The 12,449-nt window shown below is 38.9% G+C and overlaps 2 protein-coding genes across 2 annotated transcripts; one reads left to right on the top strand and one right to left on the bottom strand.

The window, feature by feature from the left end:
• Window positions 1-3,596: 3,596 nt before the first annotated feature.
• LOC18020641 (HVA22-like protein i) lies at window positions 3,597-5,766 on the bottom strand. Its single transcript, XM_006403313.2, has 7 exons — window positions 5,603-5,766; window positions 5,069-5,109; window positions 4,871-4,969; window positions 4,726-4,782; window positions 4,570-4,633; window positions 4,287-4,496; window positions 3,597-4,153 (listed from the first exon to the last, which is right to left on the bottom strand). Exons 2-7 carry the CDS (start codon window positions 5,098-5,100, stop codon window positions 3,734-3,736), a joined length of 882 nt encoding a protein of 293 aa, XP_006403376.1. The 5' UTR covers window positions 5,101-5,109; window positions 5,603-5,766; the 3' UTR covers window positions 3,597-3,733.
• A 3,309-nt stretch (window positions 5,767-9,075) lies between these two features.
• On the top strand, window positions 9,076-10,464 carry LOC112087539. Its single transcript, XM_024157447.1, has one exon. The coding sequence runs from the start codon at window positions 9,076-9,078 to the stop codon at window positions 10,462-10,464; it is 1,389 nt and encodes a 462-aa protein (XP_024013215.1).
• The last annotated feature ends 1,985 nt before the right edge of the window (window positions 10,465-12,449 follow it).

Raw genomic sequence — 12,449 nt, 5'->3', positions numbered from 1 at the left:
AGTAGCGAGATGAGAGCCTCAGTACAAAGGATAAAGAGGAAAGGGGATAGGGGATCTCCTTGCCGTAATCCTCTGGATGGGATGATCTTTCCTTTCGGTTCTCCATTTATAAGGATTTGATATGAGACCGAGGAGATACAGAACATTAGGAGTCTGACCCATCTCTCTGAAAATACTAGCTTGATCATAAGGGCTTCAAGGAAACTCCATTCTACCCGGTCATAAGTTTTGCTCATGTCTGTCTTGATGGCCATGAAGTTTTCTCTACAAACGGAGTTGGTACGGAGAGCGTGAAAGTTTTCTTGTGCCAGCAGAATGTTGTCTGTAATAAGACATCTAGCCATGAAGGTCGATTGAGTTTCTGAAATTAAATTTGGCAAAGTCTTCTTTAGTCTCTTACATAAAAGCTTAGATATAATTTTATAGCTTACGTTGCACAGGCTAATCGGACGAAATTCTGTCATCGCTCTGGGCTTTTCTTTTTTAGGAATAAGACATATGTTAGTTTGATTAAGTCTAGGATCGAAGGATACCGAAGCGAAGAAATCTCTGACCAGTTTAATTATATCATGGCGAAAGTCAAGCCAGAATTTTTGGTAAAATTTGCTCGTCATCCCATCAAGTCCGGGAGCTTTGTCTGGGTTGATATCGAATAGGGCTTCCTTAATCTCTGATTCTGAAGGATCCATAAGCAGGAGCTGGTTAGAGGTATTTGTGACTTTCTCGGTAATATACCGGAGTGCATTTTCTGGATCTGTAGGCTGTGACAAAGTGAAAAGGTCTTGGAAGTATTTGGACGCCATCCGTTCAATACCTTTCGCATTCTCCACCAAATTTCCATTATTATCTTTTAAGGAGATAATGCGGTTGCGGCTCCTCCTTTGTTTGGTTAGAGCATGGAAAAATTTGGTATTCTTATCCCCCTCCTTGTGCCACCGCTCCCGACTCTTTTGTTGCCAATAGATTTCTTCCTCTCGAAGCGCTGCACAGAGTTTTCTCCTGATCTCTTCTATTTCTTCTGTCGTGGTGTTCTCATCGTCTTGCGCTACATCTAGTTGATTCTTTAATTCCTCAATCATCTTCTCCGAATTAATTGGAAGAGATTTCTTCCAAATGGAGATGCTTTTACGACAGTTTGCTACTTTTTGGTGGAAATCTCGACATGAGATTCCATCGAAAGGGCCCCATCCAGAAATGACTGCATCTTTGAAGCCCGGCTTTCCAACCCAGTCAAACCTAAACGATTTTTTCCTTCGTTGGTTATCTACTCGTATCATAGCTAGAACCGGACGGTGGTCTGAACCCCATAATTTCAGATACTCCACAGAGGTGTGGAGAAATCTTGATTGACATTCTTCATTACCCAGAGCTCTATCAAGCCGACACTTAACTTTACCGGAACGCCTTTTTCCAACCCATGAGAATGAGTTTCCTTTATACGGAAACTCTAGCATGCCACAATTGTCCAACATGGTTCGAAATGGGATAAAAGAATACTCAGATCTTCTTCACCCTCCCCGTTTTTCGTGGTTACCCGTAATGTCATTAAAATCTCCTATCATAAACCAAGCATCTTTTCTAGTAAGGCTCATCCGAGTGAGACGTTCCCATACAATCTCTCGGTTTTTTACAACCGGATCTCCGTAGACGAACGTCAAAAAGATTTTGTGTCCGTCTAGAGTGGTTTTTACATCTATCAAATGCTTATCCGAATATAGAATAGAAACCGAAGGTTCATCCATATAAAAAAGTGCTAATCCTCCACTTTGGCCTCTTGGCTCAACCGTAAAAACATGGTCATATCCAAAGTAAACTTGCATGTTTTGCAGAAAGTAACGATTATTTTTTGTCTCCGACAAAAATAGAAACTTCGGTTGGAAACATTTGTGAAGCTCTTCTAAATGATCTTTTGTCAGATCAGAACCGGCTCCCTGACAATTCCATCCAATCACATTCATATTGCAAATTTTGTTGGTTCCCAAATGATAGATCTTTGAACCTCTAAATCGATAATATATAAATTTAGCACTAGGCTAGAAATCTTCTGAAAAAACTTATGTTATATAAAGACTTGAGTTGGTAAGAGAAACTGCAACTAAGGCAGAGTTGTGTTGATCTTGAAGCTCAAATTTTTAGAAAAACTTAGCACAAGGCAAAAGCACAAGGCTAGAAAATTCCATTTAAATCGTGATTTTTCTGAAACTCTTCCAAATGGCCTTTTGAGTTTTGTTTTTTGGGCTTTTGAAGATTTCTCCTTTTTTGATTTTTCCATCTCTCAGTTGGGTCAGGCCTACATCTGAAAGTTTGATGTATCTGCAATTTAGCTTGTATGTGTTGATTTTATAGAGTCCATAAAGGTCCAGCGAGCGATATTAAATCTTGGGCTTAGCCCAGAATTGAATGGGGTCCATTAAATTGCTGACCCAAAAAGCTAAAACGGGTTAGGTCAAGTTTCTTTTTCCTTTGGCCGCCGGTGAATCGTCTCCGCCGCCACAACAAATAAGGCCGCCGATGTCGTCTGAAAGTTGGAGAAATTTAGAGATCGGGCGTTTTATAAGGCAGATCTGAGACGAGATGCGAAGGGACAGCAAGATCTAAAGGCTGCGCAGTTCAGATCTGTAAAAAAAACGGTTCTAGATCTTTAAAGGAAGGAGGAGCTACACAGGTATCGCTGGGCTGTCTGTTCGAGTCTGTCATGGAGATGAGCAAAGAAACGACGAGGAGATGGAGGGGGAACGGGTCCGGCGAGATCCCAAACTGATACGCCGGATATATGCACTGAGTGCCGCCGTGTAGCTCCAGGCATTCAAAGGAGCCGTCGGAAATCCTAGATCTGGGATCATTTTTGCCATCTTTAAGCTTCACAAAAAAAAAGAAAAAACGGTACTTCCCCACTGGGAGAGGTCTTCATTCTTGATTGGTGACTGGTGAGGATCTTCAGTCGCCGGAAAAACTGAGGATTTTCATCTCTTCACGCCGGTGAGAAGAGAGAGGTGGTGAAGAGCATCCTACTTAGAGCAAGTATACTTTTATAAGGAAAACTATAAATATAATTCAAATGTTTGAAGAAGAAGAAGAAGATATGTGATATATGTTTTTCTGTATGTAAGGATGTGCTCAATGTTTTTTTTGTTTTGAACAAGGATGTGCTCTATGTTGAAGCGTTTTAGTTTTGGTAAATACTGGTTTTGTATTATTTTAGTTTAAAGTATGTTTGCTACTATTATAAAAGTTTATCATTATATTTAATTATTTATGTTGACAATTATTATACAATATTTAAATAATTCTTAAAATTGTGGATTTTTGTTTGAACAATCTACCCCTGAAGATGTTTTTAGTACCAACAACCTAATCTCAGTTTTTTTTTTTTTTAACTATTTGAGTCTCGTTTAATAATGGCATTTGAGAACATGATGATTCGGTGAAATTGAGCTTTTAACTGCTTCCTAACCACTTTTTTTATTTATGGCTGATCTTTGCTTCATTTCTACTCTCAAGTAGTTGTACCTTTTTAACCGAACAACTCTAACAAATAAGGAAATACAGACAAAACAAAAGAGTGTCATATCTACACTTAACGCAAGGAGCAGAAAGAAGGAAAGAAGCAAGCAAATTCACTTTTCATACAAGCATTCACACTAACGAATTAGTTCATGTCAACGTAATTCTAGAAGCAGAAGAGAGAGAGACAAATGTTATAAAAGTAATTAACAATTTTTGGACCTTCTTTTCAACGGGTTTCTTCTGACCGCGTCTTCCTCAACCTCCCACGAGTCATCCTGATTGTCTGCTCCATCACAGTTTCCTTTGGACCTTCAGGGTTCGTGTTTTCGTTCACTGGTTCCGATTCTGCTTCTGCTTCCACTTCTTCTATCTGCATTGGTTCCGCTTCCACTTGGGTTGTTGGGTTAGTGATTGGGGAATAGACTGATTTTTGTACTATCTGAGCGATACTCGCGTTTTTGGTATCTGTGGCTGGTGCAGATGCAGGTTTTGAAGCGCCTGCTTTTTTACCAGTAGCCTCATTACCTTCACTGTCACTTGAAGATGAGCTAGACGACGAGGGCAACTCTGTTTCTTCAGATTCTGGTTTAGCGCTAGGGACTTTCTTAGGCTTAGCAGGAACCTGATTAGCTCTGCCTCCACGTTTCTGAATCACAAACGAACATTAATATAACGGTACATGAATAGCTAAGTCACTTAGTTTTTGTATCACAGGTGCATTGATTGATTCTCTAGAGAAGATGCAGTGGTGATACTTGTTGCGGATTGTTTAACTCTACCTGAGGTGGCTGCGACCTTGGAGTTGATTGTGCAGCAACATACTGCAAAATCTCAAAGATTCTGGTCTGACCATAACTTGCAACTCGTTGCCAGTATATAACCGCCATATCTCCAGCTCTAGTCCTTAGCTCCAACAAACTATGGTCTATGTCATTCTCATGCTGTGAGAGATATGGCCTAAAGAAGGACTCGTAGACATATGTAGTGCCCTGAACAATAAAAAACAAAGGATCATGTACACATAAAGACTCGTGTTTCTCCTTCAACCAAACACACACTTACCCTGGTTTTAGGATACCACAGGTATATGAAAAATGCTAACTTAGCTTCACTGTACATTGGAACCCTTAGAAATGAAGACAAAACAATCATAAAAACAGCGCAAAATAACATTGCCGTAGTTGGACAAATCAAGCGAAATTTCATTAGAATGCCCACCATGAAACAAACGCATCACCAACCCTCTCAAAAACTGTCAAGCAAGCAACCAATATCCTGTAATTTGATAGTTATGTAAAGTAAGCCAGTCATTTTCGACGCATAAACAAACGGGAGACGAACGAAAAGGCGATAAACAATATACCAGTACTGGCACCAAAAACGAAGCTGCTCAATTTCAGGCCTATTCTTTTCAACAGTCTTGTAGCATTCATACGCAGGGTAGGCATAACCCAACACCATCCTGCAACAAATGCAGGAAAATTACGGAGACCTAATCTATAGTAATTACCATATCCATTATCATTTTAGCAACAAATATAAGAAAAGTATGATTTCTTACACCAATCCTCTTGTGAGAAACGATCCAATCATCTTAAAGAACTGAAAACAAAAAATAAAACCATCAATTGATATAAGAAGTGAAGTGATTAGTAAAAACTCAAATCATATGCTTTAACGAGCTTATTATACAACACAAGACTTAAAAAATTACAATGAGCTGATTTTGTATTTAACAGAATAACACAATTGAAGAAATAAAATCGAGCATTGAACAAGATAGATGAACCAGATCGAGGAGAATTTGACGAAGAAGATAAAATTTAACAGAGAATCAGAAATGAACAACCAAAAACACGATCATAACACACGAACAAATTAAAAACACAAGTACATTGAGAAGTTAGAAATTGCCATTAAAAAACTACGGCAAAACGATCGAGCTATATGATGATTTAGACCAAACAAAAAAAGGAAATTAGATGAGCCACAAATACGTCTTCTCAGATTCTCAGTATAAGAAACGAAAACCTAAAACACAAAGAACACCGATTCGAGAGATCGGGAACTGCCGCAGAATAGAAGCAAAAGTTACCGGCGGAGAAAAGTATTGTCGGCGAGAAGAAGAGACGGTGAGAGGAGGAACTCCGGCGGATAAAACCGGAGAGTAGAAAATCGGCGTTATCTAATTTCAAAATCACCTCCCTCTCTCTCTCTCTCTACTTAGCTTTCGGATTTTGCTTTCTCAATTTTGAAATCAGGCCTCGTTGAAATTATGGATTCTAAGTCTCCTAAATATTAAGACAATTTTGGCCCAATAATAGTATTTTAGTTTAATTCTTAATTTACAATATTCTAGCACACCGTTAGAAGCAAAAGTATTGAATTTTTTTTCTTCTGATCTTAGCTTACTGTTACTACAAAGTTATTACATATTGTGGTGAATTTCTTTTTTTTTTTCTTTTCAGAAATTTACTTTCCATAACATGAACATTCAGTCGCATTTGGTTTCCCCTTGGAGTTACAATCCATTTCGGATAAGTGTCTACGCCCAAAAGTTCATTGGCTGAACTTTGGTTTGTGTTGAACTTTGGGTTTCACATTTTTGTGTTTGCTCTTGGACATCTCGCAAAAACAAGGATTAGAGTGTAAAAAAAACACTGTGAAAAAAAAAAACATGGTTTGGGTCATTAAGATGTGGTGCCTTCCGATAATTTTTTGATGTACAAGTCAAAAAGGATTCGGGAAAAGTTTAAGATAGGGAGCAATTGCATAATGTTATATGCGTTTTGTTCATAGTTTTAAGGGACCTAAACTAGTTAATAATGTTTAAGATGTTTATTGAAACTAAATACTTTTGGAAGATATTTTATGTTGCCTAATAAGGTTTGTTATACAAGTTTTGTGCCATTGCTTTGAATTTTTTAAATCGAGGAAATTGGAAGTAAAAGATGATGAACTTTATGCAAGATATGCAAATGTATTTTGGGTATGACCATGTTTTTACCGTTGAACCGAGAGGTAGAAGCGGCGGTCTTGCCCTTTTTTATATGGATGAACCTTCGGTTTTTATCTCTTACTCTGATGAACATTTAATAGATGTTGAAACAAGTCTAGACGGGCATAAGATTTTTATGTCCTTTGTCTATGGGGATCCGGTTATTAAAAACCGAGAGAACGTATGGGAGCGATTAACAAGAATGAGTCTAAACAGGAAAGAAGCCTGGTTTATGATAGGAGATTTCAACGAAATAACTGGAAATCATGAAAAACGGGGAGGACGAAGAAGACCTGAAATCTCCTTTATTCCATTTCGGACTATGATCGACAATTGTGGGATGTTAGACTTCCCATATAAAGGAAACTCCTTTTCTTGGGTGGGAAGAAGACGCTCAGGCAAGGTCAAATGTCGTCTGGATAGAGCTATGGGAAATGAAGAATGGCTTTCAAGATTTCCCCATACTTCAGTGGAGTATATGAAACTATGGGGGTCGGATCATCGACCGATCTTAGCAATGATCAAATTGAATAACAGGAAAAAGAGGAAATCTTTTCGTTTTGATAAAAGATGGATTGGGAAACCAGGTTTTAAAGAGGCAGTTGTCTCCGGGTGGGGCCCCTTTGATGTAAACCCACGCCGAGATTTCCACCAAAGGGTTGCACATTGCCGGAAAAAAATCTCCTTGTGGAAGAAATCTCTACCAACTAACTCAGAAAAAATGATTGAAGAATTAAAAAACGAACTCGATAGGGCGAACGATGATGATAATACCACTCTAGAAGAAATAGAAGAAATCAGAAGGAAACTTTGTGCAGCTCTCCGTGAGGAAGAAATTTTTTGGCAACAAAAAAGCCGCGAAAAATGGCACAAATATGGAGACAAGAACACAAAATTCTTCCATGCTCTTACCAAACAAAGGAGAGCTCGGAACCGCATCGTCTCCCTCAGAGACAGTAACAGACATTGGGTGGATAATGAGAGAGGTATAGAACGGGTGGCCATTCATTACTTCCAAGATATCTTCTCCACGTCTCAACCTTCGGACCCGGAAGGTTCACTCCGGTTTATTACCGAGAAAGTATCGGCTAACTCAAACCAACTACTTCTGACGGAACCAACGGAAGCAGAGATTAGAGAAGCTCTTTTTGACATTAACCCAGACAAAGCTCCTGGGCCTGATGGAATGACGAGCAAATTCTACCAAAAATTCTGGCCTTATATTCGCCAAGATATAATCAAACTGGTTAAAGATTTTTTCGCTTCAGGATCGTTTGATCCTAGACTTAACCAAACCAATATCTGTCTGATCCCGAAGAAAAACAAACCAAGAGCAATGTCGAAATTTCGTCCGATCAGTCTTTGCAATGTGAGTTATAAGATTATATCTAAACTCATGTGCAAGAGATTAAAACGAACTCTCCCGAGCCTTATCTCGGAAACGCAATCGGCCTTCATGGCTAGACGGCTGATAACTGACAATATTCTGTTAGCACAAGAAAACTTTCATGCTCTTCGAACTAACACAACATGCAGAGAAGAATTCATGGCCATAAAGACCGACATGAGCAAAGCATACGACCGGGTAGAATGGGGTTTCATGGAGGCACTGCTACTTAAGCTAGGATATTCCGAGAGATGGGTCCGTCTCCTTATGTTCTGTATTTCCTCAGTATCATACCAGATCCTTATTAATGGCGAACCCAGGGGAAATATTAAGCCTTCGAGAGGCCTCCGTCAAGGAGACCCCCTCTCACCCTTCTTATTCATCCTATGCACGGAAGCACTCATATCTCTGCTCAAGGGAGCAGAAGAAGAAAAACGTATATCTGGGTTGAAAATAGCTCAAGCAAGCCCCCCTGTATCCCATCTGCTTTTCGCTGATGATAGCCTTTTCTTCTGTCGAGCAGATATCCAACATGGAATTGAGATCTTCAAGATTATTAACTCATATGGATCGGCAACGGGACAACAACTCAATCTAGGCAAATCTTCCATTATGTTCGGAAATCGAGTGGATCCGACGGTAAAACAAGGTATAAAGAATGCCATTGGTATAACCGCGGAGGGTGGCATGGGTATGTATCTGGGTCTCCCAGAACAAATCTGTGGATCAAAGAGAAAGGTGTTCTCTTTCGTTCATGATCGCCTAAGTAACCGTGTCAATAATTGGTCTGCAAGACTTCTTTCCAAAGGTGGAAAAGAAATTCAAATAAAATCAGTGGCTCAAGCTGTACCTACCTATGTCATGTCATGCTTCCTATTACCCCAAGGAGTGACTGACAAGCTACGGAGTGCCATTGCAAATTTCTGGTGGAGCTCAAAACAGAATAGCGGCGGGATTCACTGGATTGCCTGGGATAAGATTTCCAGACCCCAAGATTTGGGGGGGGCTAGGCTTTAGAGACCTTCAAGATTTTAATTTAGCCCTCCTAGCTAAGCAGCTATGGCGACTTATCCAGTACCCCTCTTCCCTCTTGGCCCGGGTGTTAAGAGGCAGATATTACAGACAATCTGATCCATTGGAGGATCGAAAGGTCTACTCACCTTCTTATGGATGGTATAGCATTATGGCTGCGAAACCGCTCCTCAAAATGGGTCTCAGGAAGACTATTGGATTGGGTCTGAATACGAGAGTCTGGAGCGAACCGTGGATTCCAGACACTAGAGCTCGGCCACCTAGAGCCTCCCTGCAGATCGGGTTTCAAGACCCAGGATTATTGGTTTACTCCTTCATACGCCAAGATACGAAACAATGGAATATCCCCCTTTTACATGAATTCTTCCAACCTGAGGATGTCTCCCTCATTCTCGGGTTGAGACCTAGCCGAAATCGTATGTTGGATGGATATGCATGGAATCATTCCAAATCAGGAATCTACTCAGTTAAATCGGGGTATGACCTAATTAGAAGGACAAAACTAGAACAGGAAGCCGTTGGTGTTAGAGAGCCAAGTATCACACCACTGCTAAGATATGTATGGAAAATCCGCGCCCCCGGAAAAATGAAACATTTCCTATGGCAATCACTATCCGGATGTGTGGCCACTTGTCAGAACCTAACCTTCAGACACCTGGGATCGGACTCGCGGTGCCCTCGTTGCGGGGACCCTGAAGAGTCCATAAACCATCTCCTGTTTTTATGTCCCCCGGCCTTACAAGTCTGGGCGTTATCGGACTTCCCGTCCCTTCCGGGCTTCTTCCCGAGTACCTCTATTTACCAGAATATGAGCTTTCTCTTTTGGAAAACAAAAGAGTTAGGCATGACAGATCCACACAAGGATTTATATCCGTGGATCCTCTGGTACATTTGGAAAGCCAGAAACGACAAGATTTTCAACGGGAAAGAAATTTCCTCGGAAGATACCTTGATTCATGCTAGAGTGGAAGCGGAAAGCTGGAGAATCGCTAACCGATCAGAAGAAGACGACGTGGAGTTTGAAAGCTGTGTTCCCCAATCCTCCCCACCGAGACACCCTACCGAGTTCCGGCGCTCTCCGTTATGCCGTGTTGATGCCTCCTGGATCGATCACGGTTCGGTGAGCGGACTCGGTTGGTGTTTCTTGGATGTCATCGGAAATGAGACAGTAGGAGCCCAGGGATGTCGAAGAAGCCTTTCCGCTCTTCACGCCGAGATGGATTGCCTCCTTTGGGCTATGTCTAGCCTGAGAGAAAGAGGAAATCTTTCAGTTCACTTTCAATCCGACTGTTCGGACCTTGTGAGCATGGTTGGTTCACCAGCAGATTGGCCGTCTTTTCAAACTGAGTTGGAATCCTTCAGTATCCTCCGGGAGAGCTATTTAGACTTCACCTTATCAAATATTCCCAGAGATCAAAATGTCCGGGCGGATAGTCTTGCGAAAGGAGCCCGTGCCAGAGGCCTTATTTTTTCCCAAATCATTCATACCGAGCTAGTCGACGATGGTTCTCGGATCATTTTCCCGACTGGACACATGTGATATATTAATTGGGTAGAGGAAAAAAAAAAAAAAAAAAGATGAGAAACTCAATATGTTTTGCTCCGGTAATGGAAAAGTTGACAATCAAAAGTGGAATCAGTGAACTACACGAGATGCAATAATCTCGTGATAAATCACAAGGACTCAAGACTCTCAACTATAAATTTGATGAATAACACAAAATAAAGAAAAACGGCCGTAAAAGTTTGATGAATAAATATTGTATTGATTTAAAATCACGACTTACAACAACAAAAAAAGTTTGTTTTACATAAACCATAAAAAAAACTATTAAAAATGGAAACAGTAATACTGAAATAAAAAAAGAAAATACAAAAAACAAAAAAGTGATTTACATCAATATTATATAGGAGAGAGCAAATTAAGAGAATAGCATAATAAAGTGGTCAATTGAGTAAATAGCATAAGTCAACACAAAAAAAGTATAGAAAAAGACCCTCAAACCTTTGCTCTATGATTTTGGACATTGTTTCTTTGGTCAAAAATTAGGATCATATCACCTTTGTTAATTGTAACGATATCAATTTTTTATGAACGATAGCAGCGACAACTTTATTGCTTTTCCTTTATTCAAATGCTGGTGTTTGTTTTATAATAAATTAAGTTTTTTTCTACTTTCTATACACAATTTTCAATCATTTTCTCAGATACACCAACATCACATCCAACTTCTCCACCGTTGATGCTGCCGTCTGCTACACCGTCAAGCTTTCGGTCTTCCGACGTCACGTTGGCTTCTTCATTGTTGACGCTGCACCATCGAGCTTCTCGTCTTTTTCACCACCGATGAGACCTCCAACTCATATATTTTTTTGCATCTTCTGAATATTGAATAATTTTTCGATATAATTTTGTCGCCTTTTTTTTCTTTTCTCAAACACTACAACCAATTGACTATATTATATCCATATCAAACTATTTTTGATGTTTTATTTGTTGTCTCCATATCCATATCAAACTATAGTATATTTTTAGAAAGTAGTTGAATACTTTGTTCATTTGTAAATACTAGTTGATTAATAATGACACATCAGTGTGCTCGAGTAGTTGTCTACGTTTTTCAGATTATTCAAATTTTTAGGGTGGTTGACTATCTTATTCAAATTATTCAATTTCTATTGGCTATAAGTAGTAGTTTACTCTTTTACATAAATTTTCCAATTATCATACCCATATAGTCAACTATTTTTTAATGTGTTTCATCAGATTATCTTTTTCTTTACAATAGTTGATTATTTTTGGTATTTGTATGACTACAATGTTCATATATAAGATTGACAAAGATAAAAATATATAGTTGATTAATATAGTCATATAGTTGTGTATGTGTAGTAGACTACCTTATTTTAGATTGTTCCAATCTCGGTTTTTTTTACTATCATGTTCATATAATCAACTATCTTATTCTCGTGGTTACAAACTTATTTATTTTAAAGTAGTTGATTACTGTACATATATAGTCCTGTAAGACTAATTAACTATGTATTTTTTATAGTTTCACTAACTGACTATAAGAATGTGTTTCTATGTAGAAAAATGGAGAATCTTCATCAATGTAATCCCACAGTGGCACACTGCTGTTAAATAATTTGTTTCACCAGATTCGCCGATGTACATATTGATGTGGTAGTAAGATTTGAAAGAGAAGAGGTAGTTTGTATGAATGTACGTAGAATAGTATCTGAAGGTTTTATTACATGTATGATCCATATTAGACGTCTTTCTTGTATTTTAGAGTAGTTGATTACTTTCTATACATAATTTATTTGACTATTATGTTCATATAATCAACTATCTCATTCTCATATTTAAAAACTCAATTAGTTTATAGTAATAGGTTACTGTACATGTATAGTTATGTGAGACTAATTGACAATGTATTTTTCATAGTTACACCCTACTAATATCTGACTCCCATGTTCATATAAGTTGACAAAGATAAAAGTATATAGTTGATTAATATG

Source organism: Eutrema salsugineum, unplaced genomic scaffold (genome assembly GCF_000478725.1).
Source record: "Eutrema salsugineum unplaced genomic scaffold, Eutsalg1_0 scaffold_17, whole genome shotgun sequence".
NCBI lineage: Eukaryota > Viridiplantae > Streptophyta > Magnoliopsida > Brassicales > Brassicaceae > Eutrema > Eutrema salsugineum.
This window is presented reverse-complemented; position numbering and strand designations above follow the sequence as displayed.

Excerpts from the sequence above, each read along its gene's own strand:
- LOC18020641 (XM_006403313.2), bottom strand. The coding sequence starts at position 5,100 with ATGATTGGATCGTTTCTCACAAGAGGATTGGT. Across the intron at positions 4,970-5,068 it reads TTTCTCACAAGAGGATTGGT|GATGGTGTTGGGTTATGCCT; the intron begins GTAAGAAATCAT and ends CATTTGTTGCAG. Across the intron at positions 4,783-4,870 it reads CGTTTTTGGTGCCAGTACTG|GATATTGGTTGCTTGCTTGA; the intron begins GTATATTGTTTA and ends ATCAAATTACAG.
- LOC112087539 (XM_024157447.1), top strand. The coding sequence starts at position 9,076 with ATGGCTGCGAAACCGCTCCTCAAAATGGGTCTCAGGAAGACTATTGGA.